This window comes from Mustela nivalis (genome assembly GCF_964662115.1).
Source record: "Mustela nivalis genome assembly, chromosome: 5".
NCBI classification, from domain to species: Eukaryota; Metazoa; Chordata; class Mammalia; order Carnivora; family Mustelidae; genus Mustela; species Mustela nivalis.
Genome location: NC_139024.1, coordinates 84,795,528 through 84,820,094, shown reverse-complemented (window position 1 = coordinate 84,820,094; position 24,567 = coordinate 84,795,528). Strand labels below are relative to the sequence as shown.

At 39.2% G+C, this 24,567-nt stretch overlaps 1 protein-coding gene across 1 annotated transcript in view; it reads right to left on the bottom strand.

Annotated features, from left to right (window-relative positions):
- DNAH8 (dynein axonemal heavy chain 8) overlaps window positions 1-24,567 on the bottom strand; it is a 343,899-nt gene that overhangs the window by 194,197 nt on the left and 125,135 nt on the right. Inside the window, exons 34-41 of the mRNA XM_082729671.1 lie at window positions 23,217-23,354; window positions 22,819-23,059; window positions 17,965-18,164; window positions 14,799-14,952; window positions 6,561-6,724; window positions 3,479-3,581; window positions 2,410-2,514; window positions 1,916-2,077 (exon numbers count right to left, since the gene is read on the bottom strand). Of these exons, the coding sequence (XP_082585797.1) occupies window positions 1,916-2,077; window positions 2,410-2,514; window positions 3,479-3,581; window positions 6,561-6,724; window positions 14,799-14,952; window positions 17,965-18,164; window positions 22,819-23,059; window positions 23,217-23,354 (1,267 nt within the window). The remainder of the gene's footprint in view (window positions 1-1,915; window positions 2,078-2,409; window positions 2,515-3,478; window positions 3,582-6,560; window positions 6,725-14,798; window positions 14,953-17,964; window positions 18,165-22,818; window positions 23,060-23,216; window positions 23,355-24,567) is intronic.

Here is a 24,567-nt window from a genome sequence, read left to right as displayed (position 1 = left end):
CTGAAAACTAATCTTTAAAAGCCTGGCTGGCTCAAAGCATGCAACCCTTGATCTCAGGGTTGTGAAGTCCAAAAAACAACAACAACAACAACAAAACACACACCAAAAAAATGAAAACAAAAAAAACAAAGCAAAAGACAAAAATACCCAGCAGTGTAAGCCTCTCTGATTTAGAGACAGAGACCCACACTCTCTGAGAAATCACTGCTTAGTGGTAAAGTCTGAAAACTAATCTTTCAAAGCCTGGCTGGCTCAAAGCATGCAACCCTTGATCTCAGGGTTGTGAAGTCCAAGCCTCAGGTTGGGTATAGAGATTACTTAAAAATAAAATGACTATCCTCAGACACCAAGAAATGTTTAAATTGTGTTTTTTAACTCAGTTTAAGAAGGCAGGACACTTAGAGTGAAAACTGGAGGACGTCTCATTAAAATGAAAACAAAACAAGAATGCTCATTCTCCTCGATGTTACTCATTACCTGTAATAAACATGGGGAAAGGGCTAGAAAGGAAAACACTAAAATATTAAGTCATCATTTCCAGATGGTTGAAATAAGTAATGTATATACTGAATGAACATGTATGTACAGAATAGATATTGGATGAATATATATCCACAATCCTCCTTACAGCAATTTTTCCAAATAACTGAAGTTCGCCCACTAAAATTGTTTAAAATTTCATCTGCTCATTTGTGCTGTATACACACTATAGAAAATCCTGACGGCTGGTCAGCTTTCCTGTTCCATCCTTGCTCAACTTCATGCCTGCTCTGAATTTGCTTTCAGTTCTCCACACAATGCTAACTGCTCTGTCTACAGTAGACTGATCATCTCCTTCAGAACACACAGGCAATCAAGTTTTCTAGGAGAGGGAAGGTATGCTGATTTGGTCTAAGAAGCTATTTTTCTCACCTTATCAAATATTTTATAAAGCTTCATCACAAAGGTAATAAAGCTAAGAAGGATATTAAGGTTTGCCAAGGAGATTACACAATACAAAAATATTAAATACAATATCAGAATATTCTCTCTAATAAAGCTTGATTCTATAGCAGTAAGTTGTGTCATTTGAATAAGTAATTTCCTATCATTTCAGCTGTCTCCGCTGTGTGTGCATTAAGTCATGAATTAGACACTGGGTTGGGAGAAGCAGTTAGACAAGAAGTGTAGTTTGGGTCAAAACTGCCTGTTTCTTCCCTTGATATATCTTGCCTTCTCTCCCACGCTATCTCTGACCCAGATCACAAAGCATCATTCTTCATTTATTCTGGCTGGAATTTGAAAATTTGAATGAACTGTTGGCTCTTCTTTTCCTGCACTCAGTTTTAATAATACTTGGCGCAACATGATAAGTTCCTGAGAGCCTTAGAATGTGAGGGTTGTTTAAGAAAACACCTGGTCTAATCCCAGGCTCTTCAAGGTCCGGTCCTGTTAGGAAGTTAGCTGCATGAAGAGGCCTCCTTTAACAGATTATGCCAACTTTTAACCCCTTGAGGGGAAAATACACAACAGCCAAGATAGAGTTTGTTTTAGGAAAAGATATACTCATTCCTTTTATTTATGTCTATGTTTCTAGCAATATGTGTATTTACACATATCTATACATAGGTATATGGAAAATATACCATCTAATCCATACATGAGAGGTGTGTTTTATATGTAAGATGAAATTTTCCATTAGTGAGTTTAGTCTTAGTGTTTTCCTTAATGATGGGAGAAGAGTGGCAAATCCTCTTCCTGGGAATGGGACAGGTTGGCCTAGAACCATGTAGGTGGACAAGTAGGGAGATGGCTGCTGAGGGTGGGAAGGCCTCCCTAGCTAGTTCAGGGCTACAAAGGCTGCCACACCATCAAGGCCAACTGCTTCCTGAGTATATTTCCCCCATATTTCCATTATTTAAACATATATTCTCACCTGTGCTGGGAAGTGGTTGAGGAAAGGTAAGAGTTGAAATCCTGAATCACTGATTTGGTAGAATGCAGATCTAATGATATTATGTAGGGACGACATCTGCATTTTTAACAAATCCATAAGCCAAATCTCTACCGGACCTTTGGCCATAATGGGATTGTCCAACTAAAAAGTATATTACAGAGAGATTACAAATTGATAATAATTTCCTATTTTTACAAATGTCACACTTCACTTGATAAATCACAGTACCTCAATGCAAAGCAAATAATTTTACACAGCATATTTAAAACATGAGAAAAATCAACTAATGCTATAGGTGGAAGGAAATAGAAAGCCAGCGTAACCAAGCCAAGGTGACAGGATTAGAACCCAAGTTCACCCTCCTCCCTAATTCTGTTGTTCAAAAGAGAACCTAAATTTTGAAATAAATAAAAATTTTCAACCTAAATTTTGAAATAAATCCAAATAACAGAATTTTAACCAAGTTAAATTACAATAATTTTTTCTCCTTCTCTTGATATGACGGCCAGGATACGATCGTAGTCTTTTGCATGAAATGTCACCTCGTTTATGTTGTCAGATACTGCAGGGAGATGTGGCTGTAGGAAGCACAAGACAGAGAAAAGGCATCATACATGAGGCTAAACACAAAAGCCACTGAGACATTTTTAAAAGCTTTTACATGTAAGAGATAAAGAACGCATTTCATTGCTTCAACAAATAAACAAAACACTGCTTTCATCCTCGACTGACTCAGAGGACCACTTTTAAGATCAGCCCCACAGCCTGTTTCCTGTAAATGCCCTTGTTCCACAATGGAGGCCAGACTAAGACTGTTGCCCTCCTCCACATGGAGACTAAAACCCACGGTCCCTACCTATGTCCCTTCCAGACACATCTCTGTCTTGCTTCTCTCCTGCTTCTCTCTGTCTGACACAGCTTTGACCTCCCTCAACTCTTTTTTCTTCCCCACAGGTCCCCAGAAACCAGCAAGGAAGACATTAGCAGTGGCTTCCCAGATTGCCAAACCAGAAAAAGCCCTGGGATGGGGTGTTTTGGTGCCTCCCATACCTAGTTCTGCTTTCTGGAAGTACCACCCTTGGAAATGTCTAAAAACTCTTGAGAAACTCTTGGATTTGAATAAATCCAAACCACAATCCCAATTTGATCTAAGAATACTTAGACTAAAATACTCACAATAATGAAAACATTTAGTGAGCACATACTGTGTTCAAAATACTTTCCAGTGCATGATCTCACATAATCCTTATGATAATCCTATGAGGTGGGAACCATTAACATTCCTATTTTACAGATGAGGAAACTGAGGCATGGGAAAATTAAGAATCTGGCTAAGGTCACTCAACTGTTGAGTTGCATAATCATCAGTGACTCCTGTCTTAGATTGATGAGCTCAGAAAACACAGGAAATAGGACATTTTACCCTCAACATAATTTTTAATACTCTCCTGCCTGTGTTATTAAGCTGCTAACTTCATTTTTATTATAAATTATGTATGCTGTATAAAAAAGCAATTTAGGTAACAGATTTTAAGACTATACCTGTATGGTGTGGGAATCACTGGCTTGTCCAAGAATTTCCAGGAGAACTGGATCAGATACAAAGAAGAATCTTGGAAACAGTAATCTCTTCTTCTCCAAATACCTTTAAATAAAGTCATATTACCAAATGGCATTTTCTGAATTAGTAATTTGGGGGTATTTTTTAGCCAAGACACAATCCCTAATATCTTCAGTAAGATAATAGCAAACACCTACAGTCAATTCCCATTTGCCTCTGAAATGTTTGGTTAGAACCAAAGTCTGTGCTAGGTCATGGATGGCACTTGGGAAAGCAAGTAAAATAAGAAAGGGATTCAGAGCGAACCTGCTCCATCACCTATGGTTCTTCTTTCTCAAGAGCCCTCCTGTTGATGTGGAGAACAAGGGAAAAAAGAAATGTAGATAAAATTAGATTTTCTTATAACTTGCAGCCCATTGACAAATACTTGAGACAGGCAGAGTATAACATTCCTGCAAGAGCTTCCAATATCTTACTGTTAAAAAAACAAAAACAAAAACAAGACAGCATAGTGCTGGCATAAAAGCAGACACATAGATCAGTGGAACAGAGTAGAGAGCCCAGATATGGACCCTCAACTCTATGGTCAAATAATCTTTGACAAAGCAGGAAAAAACATACAGTGGGAAAAAGACAGTCTCTTCAATAAATGGTGCTGGGAATATAGGACAGCTATGTGTAGAAGAATGAAACTCAACCATTCTCTTATACCATACACAAAGATAAATTCGAAATGGATAAAAGACCTCAACATGAGGCAGGAATTCATCAGAATCCTAGAGGAGAACATAGGCAGTAACCTCTTTGACATAGTCACAGCAACTTCTTTCAAGATATGTCTTCAAAGGCAATGAAACAAAAGCAAAAATGATTTTTGGGACTTCATCAAGATCAAAAGCTTCTGCACAGCAAAGGAAACAGTCAACAAAACAAAGAGGCAACCCATGAAATTGGAGAAGATATTTGCAAATGACAATACAGACAAAGGGTTGATATCCAGGATCTATAAAGAACTCCTCAAACTCAACACACACAAAACAGATAATCATGTCAAAAAATGGGCAGAAGACATGAACAGTCATTTCCCCAAAGAAGACATACAAATGGCTAACAGACACATGAAAAAATGTTCATCATCACTAGCCATCAGGGAGATCCAAATCAAAACCACATTGGGATACCACCTTACACCAGTTAAAATGGCCCAAATTAACAAGACAGTAAACAATATGTGTTGGAGAAGATGTGGAGAAAGAAAGACGAACCCTTACACTGTTGGTGGGAATGCAAGTTGGTGCAGCCACTTTGGAAAACAGTGTGGAGATTCCTTAAGAAATTAAAAATAGAGCTTCCCTATGACCCTGCAATTGCACTACTGGATATTTACCCCAAAGATACAGATCTAGTGAAAAGAAGGGCCATCTGTACCCCAATGTTCATAGCAGCAATGGCCACAATCACCAAACTGTGGAAAGAACCAAGATGCCCTTCAGCAGATGAACGGATAAGGAAGATGTGGCCCATATACACTATGGAGTATTATGCCTCCATCAGAAAGGATGAATACCCAACTTTCGTAGCAATATGGATGGGACTGGAAGAGATTATGCTGAATGAAATAAGTCAAGCAGAGAGAGTCAATTATCATATGGTTTCATTTATTTGTGGAGCATAAGGATTAACCCAGAGGACATGGGGAGATGGAGAGGAGAAGGGAGTTGGGGGAAATTGGAGGGGGAGACAAACCATGAGAGACTGTGGACTCTGAAAAACAATCTGAGGGTTTTGGAGGGGCAGGGGGCAGGAGGTTGGGTGAGCCCTGTGGTGGGTAATAAGGAGGTCACGTATTGCATGGAACTCTGGGGGTGGTGCATCAACAATGAATTCTGGAACACTAAAAAGAAATTTAAAAAATAAATAAAAATTAAACAAAAACAAAAACCTTAGCCAGGATTCTATAAATCTTCTTTAGCATATGAAAATCTTTTTGGAAACTTCCTTTGTCTTTACCCATCCTGCAACTCCAAAGTATGTAACGAACTGCTCCTCACAATTCGAGTGCAGCTCTTTCTGTCCATGGGTCCTGTCCCCGTGCTTTAACAAAGCCACCTTTTTGTACCAAAAACGTCTCAAGAATTCTTTCTTTGCCATTCATTCATGAACTTCCACTTCAAATCACATCACTGTGATCTTTCTAGGGATATTGTGAACTTCATGGCTTAAACCCAGGATGAACACATAATTATCTCCCAACCAGGACACTGGAGAAGCACTGGGGGACCCACTAGTCATGAAGTTGGGGCAGAGGCACATAAACTTGGACAAACTAGGATATCCAATAACTCTATTTCAAACAGAAATTGAGAATGAACTGCCTTTTAAGAAAACCATCCATGAATTTGTCTGGCTAATTGCTCGCTTAGTGTGCATCTCTACTCCATGCCTGTAGTGAGTTGAATGGTAGTCCTCCAGAAGACATGTCTTCGTCCTGTTCCCTGGAAGCAGTGCATGTGGCCTTATTTGGAAAAAAGGTCATTGTGGATGCATTGAATTTAAGGATCTTGAGAAGAGAGAATCCTGGTTGATCCAGATGAGCCCTAAATCCCATCACAAGAGTCCTCCTAAGAGACACACAGGAAGAAGAGGAGAAGGACATGCAAAGACACAGAGATCTGAGTTATGCAGCCACAGGCCAAGGAGAGGAAAGGAAGATTCCTTGGAGAGGAAGGGAAGATTCTCCATCAGCACCTTCAGAAGACCCTGACATCTTGATTTCAGATCTCTTACCTCCCAAAATGTGAGTAAATAAATGTCTGTTGTTTTAAGCCACCCAGTTGGTGGAAATTTCTTACAGAAGCCCTATAGAACTACTACAATGCCTTAACTCCCCAACCCCCAAAGCTATGGGTTCTTTTTTGCAGGAAAATTAAATTCATGTTAAATTCCTAGAGCCACTTTAGCCATCCCTATCAAACCAGAAATGCCATCAATATTATTTACTTGTTTGGGAGAAAACACCATCACATATAAAATGAGAGGAAACTTAACAACTTCCACTCTTACCCTGTGAGTGACTTCTGACATACTTCCAACTGTTCGTGCAAATGAGGTAAAAGTTGACCCATGGTTTCATCTCCAACACAGCAACTGATCACATTGGGGTTCTCATGAGCTCGCTGCATTATCTTCGTCCAGGACTTGTCAATATTCTGAAACCGCTTTGCTTCCTAAAACAAAACTCCTAGTCAGGGGGGAGGAGTCAAGATGGCGGAGAAGTAGCAGGCTGAGACTACTTCAGCTAGCAGGAGATCAGCTAGATAGCTTATCTAAAGATTGCAAACACCTGCAAATCCATCGGCAGATTGAAGAGAAGAAGAACAGCAATTCTGGAAACAGAAAAACAACCACTTTCTGAAAGGTAGGACTGGCGGAGAAGTGAATCCAAAGCGACGGGAAGATAGACCCCGGGGGGAGGGGCTGGCGCCCGGCAAGCAGCAGAACAATGGAGCACAAAATCAGGACTTTTAAAAGTCTGTTCTGCTGAGGGACATCGGTCCAGAGGCTAAACCGAGGCGAAGCCCATACAGGGTCAGCATGGCCTCAGGTCCCGCAGGGTCACAGAAGGATCGGGGGTGTCTGAGTGTCGCAAAGCTTGCGGGTATTGGAACGGGAAAACCGGCTACAGAGACAGAGCCGACAGTAAGCTCCCAGCTCAGGGGGTTACCTTGAACCAGCCACAGACTCGGTGAACTCGGAGCGCGGCTGGAGGTCAGGTAGAGGGGAGTAACTGGGTGCTGTTCTCTGAGGGCACACTGAGGAGTGGGGCCCTGGGCTCTCGGCTCCTCCAGGCCGGAGACCAGGAGGCCGCCATTTGTATTCCCGTCCTCCGGAACTCTACGGAAAGAGCTCAGGGAACAAAAGCTCCTGAAAGCAAACCCAAGCAGATTACTCAGCCTGACCCCTGGTAAGGGTGGTGCAATACCGCCTGGGGCAAAGACACTTGAGACTCACTACACCAGGCCCCTCCCCCAGAAGATCAACAAGAAATCCAGCCAAGACCAAGTTCACCTACCAAGGAGTGCAGTTTCAATACCAAGGAGAGCAGCAGAATTCCAGAGGAGGAGAAAGCAAAGCACGGAACTCATGGCTTTCTCCCTGTGATTTTTTAGTCTTGCAGTTAATTTAATTTTTTTCTTTTTCATTTTTTTTCTCTTCTGCTGCTAAAATTTTTTTTAACATTTACCCTTTTCTTTTTTAATGTTTTTTAACTAGTTTATCTAATATATATTTTTTTCTTTATACTTTTCGTTATTCATTTTCTTTTTTTAATTCTTTTCTTTTTTTTTTTCTTTTTCTTTCTTTCTTTTTGAACCTCTTTTTATCCCGTTTCTCCCCCCTCACGATTTGGGATCTCTTCTGATTTGGTTAAAGCATATTTTCCTGGGGTTGTTGCCACCCTTTTAGTATTTTACTTGCTCCTTCATATACTCTTAGCTGGACAAAATGACAAGGTGGAAAAATTCACCACAAAAAAAGAACAAGAGGCAGTACCGAAGGCTAGGGACCTAGTCAATACAGACATTGGTAATATGTCAGATCTAGAGTTCAGAATGACAATTCTCAAGGTTATAGCCGGGCTCGAAAAAGGCATGGAAGATATTAGAGAAACCCTCTCGAGAGATATAAAAGCCCTTTCTGGAGAAATAAAAGAACTAAAATCTAACCAAGTTGAAATAAAAAAAACTATGAATGAGGTGCAATCAAAAATGGAGGCTCTCACTGCTTGGATAAATGAGGCAGAAGAAAGAATTAGCGATATAGTAGACCAAATGACAGAGAATAAAGAAGCTGAGCAAAAGAGGGACAAACAGCTACTGGACCATGAGGGGAGAATTCGAGAGATAAGTGACACCGTAAGACGAAATAACATTAGAATAATGGGGATTCCAGAAGAAGAAGAAAGAGAGAGGGGAGCAGAAGGTATACTGGAAAGAATTATTGGGGAGAATTTCCCCAATATGGCAAAGGGAACGAGCATCAAAATTCAGGAGGTTCAGAGAATGCCCCTCAAAATCAATAAGAATAGGCCCACACCCCGTCACCTAATAGTAAAATTTACAAGCCTTAGTGACAAAGAGAAAATCCTGAAAGCAGCCCAGGAAAAGAAGTCTGTAACATACAATGGTAAAAATATTAGATTGGCAGCTGACTTATCCACAGAGACCTGGCAGGCCAGAAAGAGCTGGCATGATATATTCAGAGCACTAAACGAGAAAAACATGCAGCCAAGAATACTATATCTGGCTAGGCTATCATTGAAAATAGAAGGAGAGATTAAAAGCTTCCAGGACAAACAAAAACGAAAGGATTTGCAAACACCAAACCAAACCAGCTCTACAGGAAATATTGAAAGGGGTCCTATAAGCAAAGAGAGAGCCTACAAGTGGTAGATCAGAAAGGAACAGAGGAAATATACAGTAACAGTCACCTTACAGGCAATACAATGGCACTAAATTCATATCTCTCAATAGTTACCCTGACTGTTAATGGGCTAAATGTCCCAATCAAAAGACACAGGGTATCAGAATGGAAAAGAAACAAAACCCATCCATATGTTGCCTACAAGAAACTCATTTTAAGCCTGAAGACACCTCCAGATTTAAAGTGAGGGGGTGGAAAAGAATTTACCATGCTGATGGACATCAGAAGAAAGCAGAAGTGGCAATCCTTATATCAGATCAATTAGATTTTAAGCCAAAGACTATAATAAGAGATGAGGAAGGACACTATATCATACTCAAAGGGTCTGTCCGACAAGAAGATCTAACAATTTTAAGTATCTATGCCCCCAACATGGGAGCAGCCAACTATATAAACCAATTAATAACAAAATCAAAGAAACACATCAACAATAATAGTAGGGGACTTTAACACTCCCCTCACTGAAATGGACAGATCATCCAAGCAAAAGATCAACAAGGAAATAAAGGCCTTAAACGACACACTGGACCAGATGGACATCACAGATATATTCAGAACATTTCATCCCAAAGCAACAGAATACACATTCTTCTCTAGTGCACATGGAACATTCTCCAGAATAGATCACATTCTCGGTCCTAAATCAGGACTCAACCGGTATCAAAAGATTGGGATCATTCCCTGCATATTTTCAGACCACAATGCTCTGAAGCTAGAACTCAACCACAAGAGGAAGTTTGGAAAGAACCCAAATACATGGAGACTAAACAGCATCCTTCTAAAGAATGAATGGGTCAATTGGGAAATTAAAGAAGAATTGAAAAAAATCATGGAAACAAATGATAATGAAAATACAACGGTTCAAAATCTTTGGGACACAACAAAGGCAGTCCTGAGAGGAAAATATATAGTGGTACAAGCCTTTCTCAAGAAACAAGAAAGGTCTCAGGTACACAACCTAACCCTACACCTAAAGGAGCTGCAGAAAGAACAAGAAAGAAACCCTAAGCCCAGCAGGAGAAGAGAAATCATAAAGATCAGAGCAGAAATCAATGAAATAGAAACCAAAAAAACAATAGAACAAATCAACGAAACTAGGAGCTGGTTCTTTGAAAGAATTAATAAAATTGATAAACCCCTGGCACCGACTTATCAAAAAGAAAAGAGAAAGGACCCAAATAAATAAAATCATGAATGAAAGAGGAGAGATCACAACTAACACCAAAGAAATACAAACTATTATAAGAACATACTATGAGTAACTCTACGCCAACAAATTTGACAATCTGAAAGAAATGGATACATTCCTAGAAACATATAAACTACCACAACTGAACCAGGAAGAAATAGAAAGCCTGAACAGACCCATAACCAGTAAGGAGATTGAAACAGTCATTAAAAATCTCCAAACAGGGCACCTGGGTGGCTCAGTGGGTTAAGCCGCTGCCTTCGGCTCAGGTCATGATCTCGGGGTCCTGGGATCGAGGCCCATGTCGGGCTCTCTGCTCAGCAGGGAGCCTGCTTCCCTCTCTCTCTCTGCCTGCCTCTCTGCCTACTTGTGATCTCTCTCTGTCAAATAAATAATTAAAATCTTTAAAAAAAAAAAAAATCTCCAAACAAACAAAAGCCCAGGGCCAGATGGCTTCCCGGGGGAATTCTACCAAACATTTAAAGAAGAACTAATTCCTATTCTCCTGAAACTGTTCCAAAAAATAAAAATGGAAGGAAAACTTCCAAACTCATTTTATGAGGCCAGCATCACCTTGATCCCAAAACCAGACAAGGATCCCATCAAAAAAGAGAGCTATAGACCAATATCCTTGATGAACACAGATGTGAAAATTCTTACCAAAATACTAGCCAATAGGATTCAACAGTACATTAAAAGGATTATTCATCACAACCAAGTGGGATTTATTCCAGGGCTGCAAGGTTGGTTCAACATCCGCAAATCAGTCAATGTGATACAACACATCAATAAAAGAAAGAACCAGAACCATATGAAACTCTCAATAGATGCTGAAAAAGCATTGACAAAGTACAGCATCCCTTCCTGATCAAAACTCTTCAAAGTGTAGGGATAGAGGGCACATACCTCAATATCATCAAAGCCATCTATGAAAAACCCACCGCAAATATCATTCTCAATGGAGAAAAACTGAAAGCTTTTCCGCTAAGGTCAGGAACACAGCAGGGATGTCCATTATCACCACTGCTATTCAAAATAGTACCCGAAGTCCTAGCCTCAGCAATCAGACAACAAAAGGAAATTAAAGGCATCCAAATTGGCAAAGAAGAAGTCAAATTATCACTCTTCGCAGATGATATGATACTATATGTGGAAAACCCAAAAGACTCCACTCCAAAACTGCTAGAACTTGTACAGGAATTCAGTAAAGTGTCAGGATATAAAACCAATGCACAGAAATCAGTTGCATTTCTCTACACCAACAGCAAGACAGAAGAAAGAGAAATTAAGGAGTCAATCCCATTTACAATTGCACCCCAAACTGTAAGATACCTAAGAATAAACCTAACCAAAGAGGCACAGAATCTATACTCAGAAAACTATAAAGTACTCATGAAAGAAATTGAGGAATACACAAAGAAATGGAAAAATGTTCCATGCTCCTGGATTGGAAGAATAAGTATTGTGAAAATGTCTATGCTACCTAAAGCAATCTACACATTTAATGCAATTCCTATCAAAGTACCATCCATCTTTTTCAAAGAAATGGAACAAATAATTCTAAAATTTATATGGAACCAGAAAAGACCTCGAATAGCCAAAGGGATATTGAAAAAGAAAGCCAAAGTTGGTGGCATCACAATTCCGAACTTCAAGCTCTATTACAAAGCTGTCATCATCAAGACAGCATGGTATTGGCACAAAAACAGACACATAGATCAATGGAACAGAATAGAGAGCCCAGAAATAGACCCTCAACTCTATGGTCAACTAATCTTCGACAAAGCAGGAAAGAATGTCCAATGGAAAAAAGACAGCCTCTTCAATAAATGGTGTTGGGAAAATTGGACAGCCACATGCAGAAAAATAAAATTGGACCATTTCCTTACACCACACATGAAAATAGACTCAAAATGGATGAAGGACCTCAATGTGCGAAAGGAATCCATCAAAATCCTGGAGGAGAACACAGGCAGCAACCTCTTCGACCTCAGCCGCAGCAACATCTTCCTAGGAACATCGCCAAAGGCAAGGGAAGCAAGGGCAAAAATGAACTATTGGGATTTCATCAAGATCAAAAGCTTTTGCACAGCAAAGGAAACAGTTGACAAAATCAAAAGACAACTGACAGAATGGGAGAAGATATTTGCAAATGACATATCAGATAAAGGGCTAGTGTCCAAAATCTATAAAGAACTTAGCAAACTCAACACCCAAAGAACAAATAATCCAATCAATAAATGGGCAGAGGACATGAACAGACATTTCTGCAAAGAAGACATCCAGATGGCCAACAGACACATGAAAAGTGCTCCATATCACTCGGCATCAGGGAAATACAAATCAAAACCACAATGAGATATCACCTCACACCAGTCAGAATGGCTAAAATCAACAAGTCAGGAAATGACAGATGCTGGCGAGGATGCGGAGAAAGGGGAACCCTCCTACACTGTTGGTGGGAATGCAGGCTGGTGCAACCACTCTGGAAAACAGCATGGAGGTTCCTCAAAATTTTGAAAATAGAACTTCCCTATGACCCAGCAATTGTACTACTCGGTATTTACCCTAAAGATAAAAAACGTAGTGATCCAAAGGGGCACGTGCACCTGAATGTTTATAGCAGCAATGTCCACAATAGCCAAACTATGGAAAGAACCTAGATGTCCATCAACAGATGAATGGATAAAGAAGAGGTGGTATATATACACAATGGAATACTATGCAGCCATCAAAAGAAATGAGATCTTGCCATTTGCGACAACATGGATGGAACTAGAGTGTATCATGCTTAGCGAAATAAGTCAAGCAGTGAAAGACAACTATCATATGATCTCCCTGATATTAGGAAGTGGTGATGCAACATGGGGGTTTAAGTGGGTAGGAGAAGAATAAATGAAACAAGATGGGATTGGGAGGGAGCCAAACCATAAGTGACTCTTATTCCCACAAAACAAACTGAGGGTTGCTGGGGGTAGGGGGGGTTGGGAGGAGGGGGGTGGGGTTATGGACATTGGGGAGGGTATGTGCTTTGGTGAGTGCTGTGAAGTGTGTAAACCTGGCGATTCACAGACCTGTACCCCTGGGGATAAAAATATATGTTCATAAAAAATAAAAAGTTAAAAAAATACAAAACAAAACAAAAAAACTCCTAGTCAGTGAAAATTAACATTTGAATAAAGCAAAGTCTTCATTCTGGAATTTTCTAGAGTTCCTCAGACCGGCTTCTATTAGTTCTCAGTCTATATAATTTAAAGGAGCAATTTTTTTTCATCTGCATTAACTCTAGACAACACAAAACCAGCCATAAAACTGCCTGTTTACATACTGCTTTGTCACAATGGGGCTTATTGCTTATTTGTTTTCTTATATTTAATATATTTTTCAAAATGCCACACAATTAATTTGCAGAGTTATCAACTTAAAGCTCAAATCTAGTCTTTCAGCACCCCAGGTGTTTGGTTTGATGAGCAAACTGAAGAAGCATGAAAATAATCTGATCTCAAGATCCTCTGACAGCTCAAAAATACCCCAGGAAAAAGAAAAAAAAAGTAAAACCCCAGAACAAAGCTTCATTTACATTTTTGCAAATGAAATTTCTCTATTTACTATGGATGATATTAAGCTTTGCATTCAATTGCAAAAATGCCTCAAGAAATGGCATAAACTTGATTCTTAACATTTTTAAGGGTATTTTTTTTTTCAACAATAAAACTTTCTGATTGAAAAAGAAAAGAACTATTTTTAAAAATGTATTGTTACAAAAGGAAACAAGTCATTTTCAAAACAATTTTATCCTTGGGCACCTGGGTGGCTCAGTGGGTTAAGCCGCTGCCTTCGCTCAGGTCATGATCTCAGGGTCCTGGGATCGAGTCCCACACCGGGCTCTCTGCTCAGCAAGGAGCCTGCTTCCTCCTCTCTCTCTCTCTCTCTGCCTGCCTCTATGCCTACTTGTGATCTCTCTCTGTCAAATAAATAAATAAAATCTAAAAAACAAAACCACTTTTATCCTTGATTTTTAATTTATATAGATTTTGTATTTATAGAAATTCAGAAAGAGCAGCCTTAATTTCATAAGAGGGACATTACCTTTATAGTATAAAGCTATTAGTAAGTGTATTTACTTAAAAGGCCCAAATAAAGCTGTTTAAAAGATTTTTGTTAAGGGCTTCTGAAGATGTTTCTTTGCCCCAAGGGATATTTCTGATCTCTTACTGGTCAACTTACTAATAGTTAATTTGTGCTTATACAATACAGATAAATTTTAATTCTAATCTCAGAGGAAGATTGTAAGGTAACCTCTTAGAAGAGATGAACAACTATAATTTAATAGTACCATATTTCAATGTACCTTACAACCTCAGAAAACCTGGAAATTTGAAAATATGTGAATTTCTTCTTTCTACTAATATAAATTAGGAAATCAGCACATTTTTAAAATTTATTTTGCAAAGGAGCTGTATAGTAAATATTTTAGGCTCTGTGGGCCATAAGTTCTCTGATATAACCACTCAAGTCTGCTGCGGCAATGGTAAAGCAGCTGTAGACAGAACATAAATGAATAGATACAGCTGTGTTCTGATAAAACTTATTTGCAAAAACAGATATGTGGGCCAAAAAACCGTATTTACCTGAGGGAGTTGTTTGGCAATATCTCCACCTACAAAGACAGCTTCAAGATACACCCAAAGGTTCTGGACTACCAGCCACTCTTCAATTATATCTGAGGAAGTGGACAATTTATACACCCAGCTCTGGATAGTTTTTTTAAATGGAGCATTATATCTAAAAAGTAAAAATGGAAAAATACCATATTTGAAGGATGATGCAGAAAATACTATGGCCTACCAAAGAAAATTAGACGAGGGGCACCTGGGTGGCTCAGGGGATTAAGCTGCTGCCTTTGGCTCAGGGTCCTGGGACAGAGCTCCACATCAGGCTCTCTGCTCAGCGGGGAGCCTGCTCCACCCACCACCCTCTGCCTGACCCTGCCTACTTGTGATCTCTCTCTCTGTCAAATAAATAAATAAAATCTTTTTTTAAAAAAGTATATTAGAGGAGAAACATTCCTTTGGAAATTAACTTTTTTTTCTCTAAAAGGCAGTTCCTAATAAATTTCATACAGCGAATGAGATATTTGTTTTTTTAGGCATAAAACTCATATCATTATAGCGATTTTCCTTGTTTCTGTGTATGAGTCACAGACCAGGAAGATGGGCCAAGTGTTGGACACAGAGGTCCAGCAAAATGATTGTCTGGTTGTTTCTGGAAGGAAAGTGATGACACAGAGTAAGGTGTTTTTAGAAGACTACTGTGAACCAAATCTAAGTGAGCACTGACTGCAGGAATAACACATAGGGCACTGTTCCTGGTCTCTGTAACTATGATGACAAGGCCAATAGTCAAGATTGAGGGTTGATGTTCACCTCCAGATGGGCTCTGCTCACCCATAGACTTTAATTCCACCAAGCACTATGCCTAGATTCTAGGGAGTTAGAGATCCAGAATAGTTGGCCCCAAATCGCATGCTTCCTCTTTTCTCAACATCAGGGCTAGCTGCAGAGTTTGTGAGAATTTGAGGTGTCCAGAAAGCCGGGCGCAGCCAAGAAAGACAAGAAATACAGGGGATGTCGTGCAAGAAGTGATGGGAAGCTACCAGGTAAGGACCCAATTACCTATAGTTGGATAAAGAAGGTAATCTCAGTTTGTGGCAATGACAAGCAGTTTTGGTGTGGTATAGTGACATTGCTGGTGAGTGGCCATTATTGATAACACTCTTCAAACTTTTCATAATCCAGGGTGGGGTGACTTGCAGTTGCTTACATACAGAAGGGGGTTCTTCTGGGTATAGTCTGATGCCTGGATGCAACCCATAACTTCTCTAGAAGCCCATGCTATATAGAGAGGTATAAGGGGAGTTATGTAGGAGATACGTGAGCTATTCAGGTAGTAAGAGGCTTTTGACTCAACACTCAATTTATACTGTCCATCTGGCCAACACTCTAGAACCAAAAGAAGTCAATATGCTAAAAGCGTCTTCGAAATTAAGACAAGCACACTAAGATGGTACAGATGGACACTTCAGGGGGTTGAAGCACCTAGATATTTAGGATAAAAATGGTCCTGCACAGAGAGAGGGAAAAAAAAATCATCTTTGACGGTGTGTAACTTCCCAGCATCAAAAAGGGAGACTTGAAATAAGATCTAGCATAACCACGTTCTGCCCTTTGGTCATTGCACAACTTTGGCTAGTGGAACCTGTCATGATGGATAGTTAGTCCTATAGATCAATCAGGAATTCACTAGCAAGGTGTCACCAACCAGGCAGTATCTGGAGTCAAGTCTCACCTATGGAGATAAATAATTTCCTCCTGAAGTCACACCCAGGTAGCCCTAGAGACCCAGCAGGCACTGTGTCAGCACTGATTTACTAGTACTATAAATAAATATTATACTAACCAGGCTAAATCCAAGTTAAAAATGAAACTAAGAAAGGCTTCCAATCCCAAATTCGTTGGCTATAGACACTGTTCAGATGAATCTACAGTCTTTCTTCAAGAGGACATCACCCAGGAAATCAGCAAGGAAAAATTTGCAATGAGCAATGGAAGCAGTATCCCATAAAGTTTAAGAACCACTGAATACCCTATGGTCACCTTTGCCAGGATTATTCAGATTCCTTGAAAGCAGAGATATATGTAGAGTTTTTTTTTTTTTTAAGATTTTATTTATTTGACAGACAGAGATCACAAGTATGCAGAGAGGCAAGCAGAGAGAGAGAGAGGAGGAAGCAGGCTCCCCACCTAGCAGAGACCCCGATGTGGGACTCGATCTCAGGACCCTGAGATCATGACCTGAGCCGAAGGCAGAGGTTTAACCCACTGATCCACCCAGGCAGCCCTATATGTACAGTTTTAACCCCAACAAGTCAACCCAGAACTCCCAGAACTAGGAGCTCTGGAGTTAGGTCATTATCCAAGTGCAAGTGTGCCTTTGAGGCCAGCAGTCATGGAGGGTATCATTCATTAACCAGTAATTCCAACCTAGAGAAGGGATATTAGAATTCCCATGCACCCCAGACATTGATTCTGCTAATGATGAGGTAATGTCATATTTCTTAGGTGTGCTGAAATGAAGAACAGTTGAGAATTATTGCATAGTCAGCTAGGGGATTAGAAGTTGCTAATGTCCAGATTACGACCTGACAGTATACTTAATCTGAGTCCCATTTCCAAAAACTGCACTCAAGGTCACAATCACCTTCCAGCTGTTTCAGTAATCCAATGATGGATAGGTTGTCTCACTTAGGGAAAAGTAAAACCAACACACATATAGACCATTCTCCTCATAAAAGAATGCATGAAGGGTTTACATAATAAGCCCCTAATAATATATTCCTTTCATGTGTTGCCAGCATACTTTTCCTGGGTCACTGGGTGAACACCTGAGCAGGGCTAGCCAAGGAAGGCAAAGATAACAACTTGGAGGAACCAAAGAGAAAGAAAGCAAAATGAATATGTCATCTCAGTGGGGACCCAAGATGTTCAAGAGATAAACTGCCAATCTGAGGGGAAATAATTATGACAGTGCCCACCAGAAAAACAGTTAAGAAGAAATGAGTACAATAAAGAAGAGACAGAAGCCATGATCATTAGGGAAATAGGTAGCTCATTTAAGGACAGACAAGAGTGAGTCCTTGAGTTCAGAATCTTGCCATAGATGCAAAACTGGGCTTTCATCCAGTATTATATAACCCTAGAAACCAAGTTAAAACCTTCCCCCAAAGTATAAAATTACCTGTTGCTTAGTAAGGAACCTAAGACCATTAAACTATCCTCCATCAAGGTGATGATCTCTCCTGATTCAGTTCCTTTGAGAAGGAGCTCTCCCTTTCCCTTAAATGCTGCAAAACTCAGGTTCTGGTTGGTCCAATTTTCAATCACCTGAGTCAGCTTGGCTTCAATATCCTTCTCCTTAATGGCAGATATGCAAATATCCTTCAGAGGGAGATCAAAGAATATGTCATGACATTTCCAATTACAAATTAAGTGCCTTAGAAAATCATAGCATTTTCAAGCTTGAACCTAGAAGTCATTTAGTCATTTTATGGCCAAGGAAACCTTCTGAGCATCTGACTACTAGTTCTTTTATGATACCATATACAAGCAATAGCAGAGTTTAAATCCTCATGTTTCTTGATTACATTTTAATTGGAGTTTTTTGGCCAAAATGGAAATAATAACAGCTGCTCTATCTCAGCAGGTTGTTACAGGAAACAAGGGAGAATATATGTGGGGGGTCCTTTGAACTCTTCAAAGTAGCATAGAATCGTTTCTGTATTCCAGCCTGCTCTGGCCCTAATTGAATGTCTCATTTGCTTAAAAGTCTTTTCTTTTTTTTTTTTTTTTCCTCACAGGGTTTCCTGTTTTTCTGAGAGTCCTTGATATGAAAGTCTCATAAAGGAAAATAAAAGTAACATATTTTTCCCATCATGCTTCTATTTGTTTTCATACTCAGAATCACAGATCTCAGAGATGGAAAGGAATTGAAAGGGGCAAGGTATTTCCACAAATAATTATAATACAAGTAGCATATAATAAATGTCTTCAGGGGCACCTGGGTGGCTCAGTGAGTTAAAGCCTCTGCCTTCGGCCTAGGTCATGATCCCAGGATGCTGGGATCGAGTCCCGCATCGGGCTTTATGTCCAGTGGGGAGCCTGCTTCCTCCTCTCTCTCTGCCTGCCTCTGTGCCTACTTGTGATCTCTGTCTGTCAAGTAAATTTAAAAAATCTTTAAAAAAATAAAAATAAAAATAAATAAATGTCCTCAGAGTGGTATGACTCGTTGGGAGTTCCGAAAAGGGAGAAAGGACTCCTGCGTGCAGGCAGGAGGGAAGGCCTCATTGAGGAGGGAGCATGAGACTGAGTGGGATTCCCGTGCGTGGTGGGAGCAGACACTCTACAGAGAGAGGAAAGAGTTCCTTTAGGGGTAGTGAGTCCCAGAACAGAAAGAATCCAACTTGGCAAACAGCAGGACATGCAGAGCAGAGCAAACAGGATGTACTGGCATATACAGTGCTGAGAATCTGTTTTGGGGTACAAATAGTAACTGAACCTTAGAATTCCTTGGAATTACAAAATGGCATTTTTCAAAGCACAGCTTACAAATGGCTATATTCTTCAGTATAAAACCTACTTATAAGAATGAGATGGACACCAAAGTTCTTTTTCAATTCCTCATTTCCTTCAATAGTATTGGCATGGCATTTATAAATAGGACAAAATTCTTTGAAATATATATTGCTGGTATACATGTATTGTTAAGAAGGGAAGAAGGAAATGGAGAGCCTAGGTGGCTCATTGGGTTAAATATCTGCCTTCAGCTCAGGTCATGATCCCAGGGTCCTGGGATCAACTCCCGTGTTGGGCTCCCTGCTCTGTGGGGAGTCTGCTTCTCCCTCTCCTTCTGCTACTCCCCCTGCTGATTCTCTCTCTCTCTCATAAATAAATAATTTAAAAAAAAAAAAAAGAAGGGGGAAGAAAAGGCAGAAAACTCAAAATCATATATATGAGAGATTTCCAGTTACATGGTATAGTTCCTCACCTCCAAAAATATAGAATAACTGATAAAATGTGACAGAGAAAGTAGAAAACATAGCCAGGCTTAAAAACCAAACAAACATCTCCATGAACCAGAGCAGAAAATATACACAGACCAGTAGATGGAGATGAAACCCAAGCTTGATGGCTCTTGTAAGGTGAGGGGGAGGGGAGATGGCTCAGAAAGCCCTTGTAAACAGTTTGCATCGACATATCTGGTTACACCCGTGGGTTCCACACAGAGGCAAACCCCTGGAAACTGCCCACAGAGGCAGACCCCTGGAAACTGCCCATCCTTTCTGTGAAAAAGGCCTATTTGCTTATATTAGAGCTTCTGCCTGAGGGGCAGGCATCTAATTTAATACACAACTTGGGGCCTCCCAAAACACTCTCCCAAGATGGACACTGGTGGGCACCACTGTTGCAGTATCCATCTACCTCACTGTAGGTCACCAGTATCTCCCTGAAAGGAGCTTATGCACATTTCAGGCACCCTGGTTTTTGTTTTTGTTTTTGTTTGTTTGTTTTGTAGCTGCCACACAGGGGATCTGGATGATCCCCTGATTATGGTGGCAAATGAGGCTTATGTTTGAGGTGCACAGGACTAGAATAAATGGCGGGGGGCGGGGGTAGTTCTTAACTAGTTACCCACCTCCCAGTGCTGAGCACTGAGACATCAGACTGAAATGCCCAGTTTCTTACTGTGAAAGAGGCTTATTGCTTTTTCCTCACAGTTGTGGCCTGAGGAGCAGAGTCCCAATTAAACATATATCCAAAGGTCAACTGTAATCCTCTCCAGAGACTTTGAAGGGTGAGTGTGATATTCAGACTCCTTATGCTGTGCTCCCAAATGCTGGCATCTCCAACAAAGGAGCCTGAGTCAAAAACTGGCACTCCACAATTGTGGCTGTCATGCAAAAGGCACATCCCTTGATAGCCTGACTGTGGTGACCAGCAGGGCTTTTGTTCATGGGTTCAACAGAATGGTAGCAAGCAAAGAAAGTTCCTAACTGGCTGTCATTCCCAGCTTTAGAGCAGAGAGAACAGATATAAATGTCCATATCCTAGTATTCCCTTAAATAGGCATATTTGCATGCTTTAATAGTTGTTGCCTAAGGATGTAGTTTCCAATCAGCCTAAGTCTAGGTGCTGACTGAAATCCTCCACTTCGGGACCTGATAGGTCTCGTTACATCCTCAATTACTGAGAGCACCTAAAGACAAAGTAGACCACTGGGACAAACATAAAGATTTGAGAGACAGCCAAGAGCTAGGGCAGGCTTGAAGGATAAGGTTTATTTCCTCACAAGGCCACTCCTTCAGGACAAGGAGAGGTTATTGTCTTATATGATGCATAAAAATCAACACAGAGCAAAGTAAAATGAAAAAAACAGGAATATGATCCAAATAAAGCAAGTAATATCCTCAGAAAAAGACTTTAATGAAACAGAGATGAGTGGTTTACCACATAAAGAACTCAAAATGATGGTCATAAAAATACCCACCAAGTTCAGGAGGACAATGCATAAACAAAGTGAGAATTCCAACAAAGAGAAAGAAAATATTTTAAAGGCACCAAGTAGAAGTCATGGAGCTGAAGAATACAATCACAGAACTGAAAAGCACAATAAAGGAGTTCAACAGCAGACTAGATGAAGCACAAGAAAGGATCAAGAACTTGAAGACAGGGCCCAGAACTTACCCAACCAGAGCAAAAAGAAAAAAAGAATGAAAAATAGTGAAGACAACTTAAGGGACTTATAGATCCTGTAAGCCAACATTCACATTATAGGAATCTCAGGAGGACAAGAGGGCAGAAAATGTATTTGAAAAAATAATGGCTGAAAACTAGATCTCAGAAGCCCAGAGAATTTCAAAACAGATGAACCCAAGAGACCCACACCAAGACACTATAATTAAAGTATTAAAAGCTAAAAACAAAGAGGAAATCAGAAAAGTAGCAAGAGAAAAACAACTTGTTATGTAGGAAACTCCCACAAGACCAACAGCAGATTATTCAGCAGAAACTTCGCATACCAGAAGACAGGAGCACAATATATTCAAAGTGATGACAGGAAAAAAAAAATATCATGAATACCTTATCTGGAAAAGTTATCCTTCAGAATCAAAGGAAAGCTAAAGAGTTTTCCAGACAAGCCAAAACTTAAGGAGTTCATCACTACTAGACGAACCGTACAAGAAATGTTAAAGGGACTTCTTTAGGCTAAAATGAAACAGTGTTAATTAGTAACAGGAAATATATGAAAGTGTAGATCTCACTGGTAAAGGTAAATATATAGTAAAATTCAGAATAGTCTAATGTTGTAAAGGTGGTAAGTTAACTACTTAAAAAGCCAATATGAAGGTTAAAAGACAAATGTAGTAAAACAAACTATAACTACAATATTTGTCAGTGGAGACACGGATAAAAAAAATGAAAACTGTGGTATCAAAAACAAAATGCAGTGGGAGAGGAGTAAAAATGTAGAGCTTTAGAATACATTCAAGCTTCAGTTATCAACTGAAAACAAACTGTTATAAATATACTGTTATATATAAGCCTCATGGCAACCACAAAGAAAAAAACCTGTAGTAGATACACAAGAGATAAAGCATACCACTACAGATATACAAATAACAAAAGAAGAGAGTGAGAGAAGACAAGAACAAAGGAATTACAAAAGAGCCAGAAAATGAATAACAAAAAGGCAACAGGCACATACTATTAATATTAATAGTTCTGAAGAATTCAACAGCAATGCAATACATAAATAAACAGATTTTTTTTAAAAAAAAATGAGAGCTACTTAAGGGACAAGGAGGATAGACTGAAGATCTCCCAAACTAACATATTTCAAATAATCATCTTATCTCCTCGAGTTACTATATTATTTTGCAAAACCAAAGGATGTTCAGGGCTATTCCAAATTTTGAGGGTACAATATATAAAGCAATTAGTACACCCTTAAATCAAATGTCCATTTGCATAATTTTCAGAAAAATAAGAGATGTTCTTTAATGAACCAGTGATAAGATCTTATAAGCTTATGTACCTCTATGTCATCCTTATGTTTAAGAAGTGGTGCTTCCATAATATTTCTAAGACAAAAAGAATCAGATTCCACATCAAATGGGGTTCCAGTTAACTCAGAGATTCGGTCCCAGTGTCTCTGTTTCATTGCCTTATTGGTCATCATTTCCAGCAGAGGACATGACTCACTAAAATCATCAATTCTTTTTTTCAGATCCAAGAAAGCTTGCCAATCTTTAAGTCCTTTTGGGAGTTTACGACACCTTTTAGAAAAAAGGAAAAATCACATCACTACACATTTCTTTGAAGCATTATCTGTATACAACAATATATCAGAAGATAAATGTATTTGTAAAATACCTACAGTTCCTATGAAGATAGGCATTATAAAAAGGTAAGCTTAATTCAATTCAAACTCACCTGTTTTGAAATTCCTGCAGTTCTGCATTAATGCTTTCAATGTCTACATCTCCCCAAAGTATTTCATAATAGCCACTAATATTGTTCATTACAGTATCATATAGTCCATACAGCTTCTGCAGCAAGTTGAGCTCTTTTCTGAGAAACCAAATAATTAAGTTATAACATAATGTATATCTTAAAAATAAATATCATTATTGGATAGGCAGAATTCATCCAATCAAACATTTCATACATGACATGTATCATGTCTTACAGACACCAACATGCAAACAACTCTGTCAGTTTCCAAACAAAAATTTTATTAAAGCCCCATCAATTAGGTCAATTTTATAGTTTTCAAACATTCCAAGTCATACTAAGACTTCACATTAACAAATGGTGTGATTATTATTATGGTTCCAAACATTGCAAACAATGTGACCAGAATCTGATAATAAGATCAAAGCTCAGGCTAAGGTTTTGATGGTCTTCCTTCCAAATGCAAGCTGGTTTTTTATGAGAACATCTGCCTTTAGGAAAGTGACTTATACATCACTTTCCTACTGAAAGCTTTCCCTTATGTACCCAAATGGAATTATATACATTACAAGAATAAGAGGAGTGATTATAGATCCAAGCAAAAAAAAAAGTCCTTTATTGTGTCAAACATCAAAAATTGAACACTCAACAGAGTTTGTGGATACTCCCAAGAATGCCTCACATTAGCATTCCACCCTCCTTAGCAGACCATGAATGTCCCTGAGACACAATTTTAGTTTTTGAGGTTATTTTTTGAGTGGTTCTATTTTTAAGGATTGATATTCACAATTTTATTACTTATTGTAAATAATCCAAAGACCAAAGGCAAGGTTTGCTTATGTTTTTAATATAGTAAAACTCATTCTATCTTGCAATTATCAAAAGGGCACATCAGACCCTTTTATAAATCTAAAACACATTCTGGAATCTTGGTTATCTTATTTTTCCAATTCTTACTTCATTTTGCTGATTTATTTTGCTGATCATATTAGGAACTATTTCATTATTAATCACAGAGTGTTCCCAGCTATGCTAAAAATGACTAAAATAATACAAAAAGTATGACAAGATCTCCCATAAGGAAGGGACAATAGTCATCCTTCAAGTTTCATACTGTGACACCCAAAGCATTGCATCATCTTTTTTTTTTTTTTAAGATTTATTTATTTATTTTGAGAGAGACAGAAAGAGGGGGGGGGGCAGGCAGAGGGAAAGGGAGAGATGGAATCCCAAGCAGACTCCATGTTGAGCACAAACCCAATGTGGGACCAATCCCATGACCCTGAGATCATGACCTTAAACTACACCAACAGTTAGATGCTCAATCAAC